A 9,566-nucleotide genomic window follows, 5' to 3' on the forward strand; every position below is an offset into this window, starting at 1 on the left:
GTCCATCTTCCGCAGCTACACTGGCACCACCCCCCACCTTTTCCTCCGCTACATCGATGACTGTATCGGCGCTGCCTCGTGCTCCCATGGGGAGGTTGAACAGTTCATCCACTTTACCAACACCTTCCACCCCGACCTCAAATTTACCTGGACCGTCTCAGACTCCTCGCTCCCCTTCCTTGACCTCTCTATTTCTATCTCGGGCGACTGAATCAACACGGACATTTACTCTAAACCGACCGACTCCCACAGCTACCTAGACTACACCTCCTCCCACCCTGCCCCCTGTAAAAACGCCATCCCATATTCCCAATTCCTTCGTCTCCACCGCATCTGCTCCCAGGAGGACCAGTTCCAATACCGTACAACCCAGATGGCCTCCTTCTTCAAGGACCGCAATTTCCCGCCAGACGTAGTCGACGATGCCCTCCACCACATCTCTTCCACTTCCCGCTCCTCCGCCCTTGAGCCCCGCCCCTCCAACCGCCACCAGGACAGAACCCCACTGGTCCCCACCTACCACCCCACCAATCCCCATGTACAGCGCATCATCCGCCGTCACTTCCGCCACCTCCAAACAGACCCAGCACCAAGGATATATTTCCCTCCCCTCCCCTATCAGCTTTCCGTAGAGACCACTCCCTCCGCCACTCCCTTGTCAGATCCACACCCCCCACCGACCCAACCACCACTCCCGGCACCTTCCCTTGCAACCGCAGGAGGTGCAACACTTGCGCCCACACCTCCCCCCTCACTTCTCTCCAAGGCCCCAAAGGAAACTTCCATATCCGCCACAGATTCACCTGCACCTCCACCCACATCATCTACTGCATCCGCTGCAGCCGGTGTGGCCTCCTCTATATTGGGGAGACAGGCCGCCTACTTGCGGAGCGATTCAGAGAGCACCTCTGGGCCACCCGGACGAACCAACCCAACCACCCTGCAGCATCCGCTGCACCCGATGTGGCCTCCTCCCCACCCCCACTCTGGCCCAACACCCTCACCTTAACCTCCTTCTACCTATCACATTTCCCTCCTCCAAGTTCCTCCTCCCTACCTTTTATCTTAGCCTGCTGGACACACTTTCCTCATTCCTGAAGAAGGGCTCATGCACAAAACGTCAATTCTCCTGCTCCTTGGATGCTGCTTGATCTGCTGCGCTTTTCCAGCAACACATTTTCAGCTCCTACTACTATGCCCTAAGAAGTTCTACTCCCCACCTGATAGTATTTAAAATGATACATCTGTTATAGCTGGGGACTCCTGCACTCCCTGCTTTCCTTTACACTGTCTGGTGATCACCCACCCCCTGTTCATTCTTCACTTGTGATATGACCACTTCAGTGAACATGCTGCATACAGTAATACTATGGCTACTGAGAGCTCTTCTCTAGCCCTTTTTCTTGTTAATTTTATTTTACTTCCACATGTGTAGCCTTTCGTTTTTTTTTAATATTCACACTGCCCTTCTTTGTCATCAATCCTACAAGTGTTAAAGTGTTTTCCTTAAAATTTAACATTGGTGTAGTGTCGTTATTTATTCAACCTCAGTCTTCAACTGAAATTCCTTGGATGGAATTTAGCGATTGCATGCTTCTGAAGTCATTTCAATATTTCCCACGCTGTTTATTTCATATAGGTTGGAAGAAAACAACTTATTGGCAAGGGTTGGTGATGGTCTAGTTGTATTATCGGAGTTCTGGGAGACCTGGGTTCAAATTCTGCAATGGCAGATGGTGTTATACGAGTTCAATAAAATTCGGAATTAAGAATGAATCCGTTGCCGATTGTACGGGGAATAAAACATGTGGTTCACTGGCTTGTGACTCCACACGCACAGGAATGTGATTGACTCTTAATTATCCTCGAAGAGAAATACAAACGAAACACCATTTAAACCGACGGAAAGGAGGAACAACAGATTTCATCAGACGAGTAAAGAATCATTGACTCGCACATAGTTTACACCATTGATAAACGCAGGGCATCTCTCAAACGTTGAGCTTTGGAAAGCGAGAGATCTGCGGCAGAACAATAAATGACAATTTAATCATTTACAGTCAAACACATTCGCGCGCTCTCTCTTCCTCTTTGGCTAATAAGTTGGTCCTACTGTACATCCAGGTGACATTTCCAATAAATACAGATCCGCGCATCCGAGAACAACTTTAGGACTCTTCTCCGCATGCGCAACGTGCCCTCGGCGGTCGCTGATTCTGATTGGTGAAGTGGCTGACGGGCATGTGGGCGGTATCCGTGATCCGATTGGTGACTGTGCAATGGGGTGGGCGGTATTCCCATTTTGATTAGTGGATTGACCGGCGGGTGGGCGGTACCTGAGAACGGATAGGTGAATCGTCACTTCGGGAGTAGGGCGGGGCCGGACCGGAGTCTGGACAGGACGGGGCTAGCGCGTGCAATTCCCGTTTGGAACCCCAGTCCTCTTGCGGGTGCGCGCGCGTTGTTTGATTGTGACGCGCGGTGTTTGGGGGCCGGGTGAAGAGAAGATGGCGGCTGCGGTGAGCGCTAGCAGCGGCAGTAGTGACACTTCAAGTACCGGGGAGGAGGAGAGGATGAAGCGCCTCTTTCAGACTTGTGATGGGGATGGTGACGGCTACATCAGCAGGTAGGTAGCAGCAGATCGAGTTACAGGAATTGCCTCGCGGCAGGGAGAAGTGGAAGAGGGCGCATTGCTTCGGTTTTGGTGAATGATTGAAAAATCTTAAAAGGCTGCAAACAATAGTTTGCAATGTTGAGGAGGGACCTGGGTCTAACTACGTTCCTTTATGCGTAATTGTAAACTTGAGCCTCATTTGCTGCTGCACTTGGGGGAGGGATGAAGAAACTTTTCAGAAGTCGATGCGTTTTAATTTGTAGAAGCATGAATAGTCTGGAAACGTTGCGTCTGGCGCAAGTTGTAACAGAATCAAATCATAAACAAAGCTTATGGTGTACATCTGAGGACAAGTTTTCAGGTGGAAGATGCTTCCTCTCGTGTTCTCAGCTGATATTTGTGTGGATTTGTTTTGGTTCTATATTTACGATATCTAGCTGGTGGGTCATGATCTTTACAGGTTCAAAAACTTTGCAATTTTATGTTCAGAACCCAAAAGTGATGTTTCTTATGTAGGAGGTTTTGGAGAACCTTGATGTTAGTGTTTCCACTAATACGAATGCAAATAACCTGAACTTAGCGGCTCATAGCATTTTAAAATTTACGATTTAAAGTCCGAGGTCTGCAGCTCAGAAAAATGCCTTTCGGCCCATCGAGTCAATGCAGGTCAAAAACATCATGTGGAGTTCCGGAGTTGGACTGGTGTGGACAAAGTTAAAGATCACATAACACCAGGTCATAGTCCAACACGTTTATTTGGAAGAGTAAGCTTTCGGAGCGCTGCTCCTTCGTCAGGTAACCTGGACTATAACCTGGTGTTATGTGATTTCTAACTGTTAAATAATGATCAGGATTATAGGATGAAGAATTGTCTCAGTCCAGGGGTGGGGACAGTGTCACTATGCCACAAGAGGGCACCCAGACATGACTGTCCTGAAAACCAAGCTGATTGTCCTTGATTGATCCCTGCCTCTTCATGTGCAGTTTAAATCAGTTGAACAGTTCAATTTTTTTAGATTACTTACAGTGTGGAAACGGGCCCTTCGGCCCAACAAGTCCACACCGACCCGCCGAAGCGCAACCCACCCAGACCCATTCCCCTATGTTTACCCCTTCACCTAACACTACGGGCAATTTAGCACGGCCAATTCACCTAACCTGCACATATTTGGACTGTGGGAGGAAACTGGAGCACCTGGAGGAAACCCACGCAGACACGGGGAGTTTTATTGATGTTTGATGTGAGGAAGTTCAAATAAGTCAAGTGAGGGTCACTAATCCATCTAGTTCAGAGTAAAGGCTATGGGTGTTTAAAATTCAGGACTGTTCAGTAAAAATCACTCCCAAGATGAAAATAGACCAGTAGGATGAAATTGTTGAACTGCAAAATGTTCCCAGAAGAATACATGGTATGAGGTTGGCAACTTTGTTTAATGAAAACTATTTTCTTTGTAAACTTTTAAGGAATGTATAACTGGGTCAAAAACATTTGTGAACACTTCGATAAAGAGTGATGCATTAATTTCTTGTATTCATAAACATAGTTCATTGAAAAAAACAGAATGTATTGTCAAACAACCAACACAACTACTGACAAGTTCCCCAACCAATACTGAACGACATGCTGCAACTGTAGAAGTAACTTTACAGTAGCCATGCTGAGCATCATTGTAGAGCTCAGGCAGAGAGATTTGACTTATTACATGCCAGCTTTCTGCAAGAGCAACTTCTCTGCCTTTTCCCTGAAACTCTGCATTTTCTTTTAGAATCACAGAATGCCGACAAGTGTGGTAACAGGCCTTTTGGCCCAACAAGTCCACACTTACCCTCCGAAGAGTAACCCACCCAGACCTGTTCTCATACCCTACTATCCTACATTTACCTCTGACTAATGCACCTAACCTAACCATCCCTGAACACTGGGCAAATTTAGCATGGCCAGTACATCTAATCTCTCTGGATTAGTGGTGCTTTACCTCAGTTCACCTAATCTGCACATCGTTGGACTGTGGGAGGAAACTGGAGCTCCTGGAGAAAACCCACCGGACGCAGGAAGAACGTGCAAACTCCACACAATCTTCTTTGGAAAGCAATGATTGAATTTGACTCCATGTTCCCAAATATTTTGGATCCTAACCACTTGCTACTTAAAAGCTTTTCTTCATAGAAACAAAATTTTGCAAATGCTGGAAATCTGAAGTAAAACGAAGTGCTGAAGAAATTCAAATCAGGCAGGAGCTCTGGAGGGAGGAACTGAATCAGTGTTTTGAAACAAATGTGACTCTTCTCCAAAACTGAAAGGGGCCGGTAGTTTTTATTTTGTTGGGACTACTGGAGGAAGAAAGGTACGACATACTGCATCAACATCATCCTCACTTGTTTCCAGATCTCCGCTCCCCCAACTCATCCCAAATCCAATCCTCCAACTGGACACCGTCCTCTTGATCTGATCTGTCTGTCCATCCTTCTTCCCACTGATCCACTCCACCCTCCCCACCGACCTATCACAATTACCTCCCACTTGCACCCACCCATCGCCTACCCACCTACCTTCCCATCCCCACCCCACTCTTAGCCCCCAATTGTATGCTTCCTCCTGTCTGCCCCGATGATGTCACCACTGAATATTAGGCCAGGGCAACCTTATCTACTTTGAAGATCTCCTCTCCACAGCTTCGCATCTTATCTTTCCTTCAATCCCACACTGTCTGCTTCTATCTCCTTTCCAAGACCTATCAACAGGACTGTCCTGGCAAACCCATCACTTTACCCTGTTTCTGCCCTGCTGAATTTATTTCTTCCTATCTTGGCTATATTTCTGGCCACTTTGTTCAGTCCTTTCTAATTTGCTGTGATTTTTCTTTCACTTTAGGTCAGTTCCACTATTTCCAGTTTTCTGGCCCTCAACTTGCCCATCCTCAATCAGGATTGTCTGAAAGTTTGTTGTTTTTTTTCTTAAAGTGAGGCCTGAACAGTCCTCATTCACCACTACACTCCTCCTTTGCCTTGCTGAGCTAGTTCTCAGTTTGAATAACTTTGCCTTTAATTCACTTAACTTTCTTCAACAATTGCACCCACAACTCTTACTGCCAGACATCAGTGATGTCAATGCTGCTTCCTGCTCTCCTTCAGAATTTGAAAAAGTTTTCTATTTTGTTTTCCAATGTTCATCCTTCTCTCACCATCACCCAATCTCTGACTCTTCACTTCCTTGACTTCACCATTTCCATTTCTGAGATAGTTTGTCTGCCAGCACCACTAAAAGCCCAAAGTCTCCCACTGTTACTTTGATTATAATTGTTCTCACCCTGCTTCTTGCAATTCTCCAAGTTTCTTTTTCTCCATTGCATCTCTTCAAATGAAGTCACCTTACACCACAGTACTTCAGAAATGTTGTCTTTTCTTGAAACAAGGGCACACTCCCTGCTCCTCGCTTCCCTGGTTGACAGGGCCTTCAAGCATGTTTGACCTATTTCCTGCACTTTTGCCCTCACTTTCCACCATCAATCTCTAATTCAAAGGGTCACCTCCTGCATTTCCACAACCTTGAGCAGGATACCCTCAATATACAATGTTCTCCCCCTCCAATATCAGCATTCTGCAGGGGCCTTTACCTCTGTGACACTCTGATCCACTCCCGGTCACTCTCATTATTTCCTCAACTTCCATGGAACGTGCAATCTCACAAGATGTAACACATGTTCTTTCACCTTCTCCCTTCTCAGTTTCCAAGGTTAAAAACTCACCTGAAGCCACATTTTATTTCTGTATCCTTCAATCTAATCTGCTGTATTCACAGTCCACAATGCAATCTCCCTTACATTGGCAAGACTAAACTCAGACTCAGTGTCCGGTTTGTGCAATTCCTTCCTCTCTGCATAGGAATGACGACGTTCCCATTGCTTCCTATTTCAATAGATAGGCAGGAGGCTGGAAGAACACAACAAGCCAGGCAGCATAAGGAGGTGGAGAAGTCAACATTTCAGGTATAAGATTTGAGGTGAGGGAGTAAAGGAAGCTGCAGATACAAGGGTGGGGGAGTGTTTTGGGTGGGCATAGGGCGGAGCAGTGAGGTAATGATAGGTGAACACGTGCAGGCTATGCCCTGGTTGGTTGATTGGAGCAATGAATCTGGTTGCTAGCTGGAAGGTAGGGTCAGTCAGAGGAATGGAGGGAGGAGGGGGGCCTGGAAAGGGAGTTGGGGGATGGGAAGGGAGGTTACTTGAAATTGGAGAACTTTATGTCGAGTCCTCCTGGCTATAGGCTGCCTAGGTGGAAGGTGAGGTGTCGTTCCTCCAATTTGCAGGCTGATTCGTTGTGGCAGTGGAGGAGGCCGAGGACGGTCATGTCAAAAGATCTGTAATGCTGGACATTTTATTTTTTAAATTTAACATTATTGGCACCTAACATTATTGGCAATTTAGCATGGCACAGTGGGTGGGCGGCACGGTAGCACAGTGGTTAGCACTGCTGCCTCACAGCGCCAGAGACCCGGGTTCAATTCCCGCCTCAGGCGACTAACTGTGTGTGGAGTTTGCACATTCTCCCCGTCTCTGCGTGGGTTTCCTCCGGGTGCTCCGGTTTCCTCCCACAGTCCAAAGATGTGCAGGTTAGGTGAACTGGCCATGCTGAATTGCCCATAGGGTTAGGTGTAGGGGAATGGGTCTGGGTGGGTTGCGCTTCGGCGGGTCGGTGTGGACTTGTTGGGCCGAAGGACCTGTTTCCACACTGTAGGTAATCTAATCTAATCTAATTTAATCTAATCTAATCAAATTTATTTTCTGAAGAATCCATATTCAAGAATCTTTACCTAGGTACCTTTAGTATCTAAGGGGAATTGAAATGGGCACTGACTCGGAGGTCAGATCAGCCCTTGCGGGCCCAGTTATTTCAGTAAGCCACCCTGTTCTATACCAACATTTTCATCCTGAGCTTCCTTCATTTTCCATTTCAGTACTTCAGTCTTGAAAGCTCAAAATTGAGTTCACAATGTTAGAGCATAACCTCTATCTTCTATTTGCCAACCTCCCAACCATGCTTTGATTGTCTTGTTAACTTTATTCTCAACACAGACCAATTTTCTCCAATTTACACCTTTCATTTACATGCACTTTAAATCTCTATCCCTCCTTCACCATCATTAGTAGTCCCTTTGTTTTTTGCTCTGGGCAGCATTCCAATCTGTTGCAATTGCTTCTCGACTCCTTTTCTAAACAGTGTAAAAACACCAGTATCCTGCAGCATCATGACTCACTGGGTAGTGTGCTGGAAATCGTCCCACTATTCCCAGTACAGTATTGTCACAAAAGTTATTGTTTACTCAACAATAATCACTATTTAATGCAGGTAATTGATTATAGTTACAGATGTATAGTTATTAACTGATGACGCACAACACTAATAACGAAAGTTCTAAACTCCCCTTTTTGGGGCTGCATGTGGTGTAGTGGAAGCATCACTACTGCTTTGGGTTAGAGTCCCACCTGTTCCAGAGGTCTGTAATAACATCAGATTGATTACAAAAAAATTGAATTGAATTGCCTTTATTGTCGTATGTACTTACATGAGTACAGTGAAAAGTTGACAAGTTGTCACTTATGGCGCCATTTTAGATACTAAAGGTACCTCAGTAAAGATGCTTGAGTATGAATTCTTAGGAAAATAAATTGGAAAATAAAGAAATAAAACATTCAGCAGTATAGATCTTCAAAAGTACAGTATCATAGTAGTAGATTTTTAAAAAATGAGATAAAAAGTTCAGAATAATAGTGCTTCCATGGCAATATAATAAAAGGGGGGGGGGGGGGAGAAGAAAGAGAATTGAAGACTAAGTCCACTCAGTCCATTTCACAGCTGTGGGCTCGAGGAACTCTGTTGGAATCCTGGGCTGGACTCACTACGATACTGAAGAAAACGCCACATGGAATCGGACTGACTGAGGCCGCAACAAGGAGAGCTAGTCCACTGACGAAAACGTCCACTGACACCGCCCAAAGGAATCCCGGGCCAGACTGGACTAGCTATCCCTCTGTAAAGACACTGCACAAGTGTCAAGGAAAATCTGGACCGAACCCACCCTGTCTTTAATTGCTGCTGACACAACCATGAGGAATGGCTGGCTTCCCAGGGCATTCTCCATTGTAGCAGCCTCCCAGGAGTTCCTTCCTTGTCACAAGTCACCAACAGACAGTAAGATGAACGTGGTGTTGTGCTGGCACTAGGACTACCTCAACAGAAGCTACTGGGAACCCAAACTTGCCTCCAACATTGCTGCCACAAGTCTGAGCTGCTAAGCCTACTTGAATCCGCGTTTTTAGGCCTACTCATCAATGCTGTCGTTGTGACTGAGCTCTTCACCAAGAGGTAAGTAAATTAAAATAAAATTAGAATAAAATAAAAGGGAGAAAAGAAATAAAAATAATTTAAATGTTAATAAAAGTATCCTTACATGCAGACTTCCTGGGTTTCTTCCTGTACACTTGCTTCTGAGTGAAAGTGAAGATAATTGAGATACTCAGTGAGCTAATAATTGACAAACAGTAGGTTGCATCAAAGCTAAAGATTATCCAGGCCAGATGAGCTGCATATCAGGACACTGACCTGAATGACATTTCAGCTTTGAAGCATCCTCCTGTTTGTCAAGTGTTAGCTCATTGACTATCTCAACCACTTTTACTGTTTTTGGTAGCATCTTCCTTGCTAAAGAAAGGTTTGAAGTATTTTTCAGCGTATGTTCACTTTGTGGTTGGTTGTTAGTTGCTTAGGTCAATTTGCTATGCAATACAGAGTGACACCAATAGCTTGGGTCAAGATTAGAGTGGGAAATGTGTTGCTGGAAAAGCGCAGCAGGTCAGGCAGCATCTAGAGAACAGGAGAATCGACGTTTCGGGCATTAGCCCTTCTTCAGGAATGAGGGAAGTTGGTCCAGCAGGCTAAGATAAAAGATAGGAGG

At 45.7% G+C, this 9,566-nt stretch overlaps 1 protein-coding gene across 2 annotated transcripts in view; it reads left to right on the plus strand.

Moving 5' to 3' along the window:
- Positions 1-2,356: 2,356 nt before the first annotated feature.
- mcc (MCC regulator of WNT signaling pathway) overlaps positions 2,357-9,566 on the plus strand; it is a 193,863-nt gene continuing 186,653 nt past the window's right edge. For both annotated transcript variants that reach the window (XM_043710801.1, XM_043710810.1), the window contains exon 1: positions 2,357-2,626. In XM_043710801.1, the coding sequence (XP_043566736.1) occupies positions 2,508-2,626 (119 nt within the window). In that variant the 5' untranslated portion in view covers positions 2,357-2,507. The remainder of the gene's footprint in view (positions 2,627-9,566) is intronic.

The sequence above is a fragment of the Chiloscyllium plagiosum genome, chromosome 2 (genome assembly GCF_004010195.1).
Source record: "Chiloscyllium plagiosum isolate BGI_BamShark_2017 chromosome 2, ASM401019v2, whole genome shotgun sequence".
Classification (NCBI taxonomy): domain Eukaryota; kingdom Metazoa; phylum Chordata; class Chondrichthyes; order Orectolobiformes; family Hemiscylliidae; genus Chiloscyllium; species Chiloscyllium plagiosum.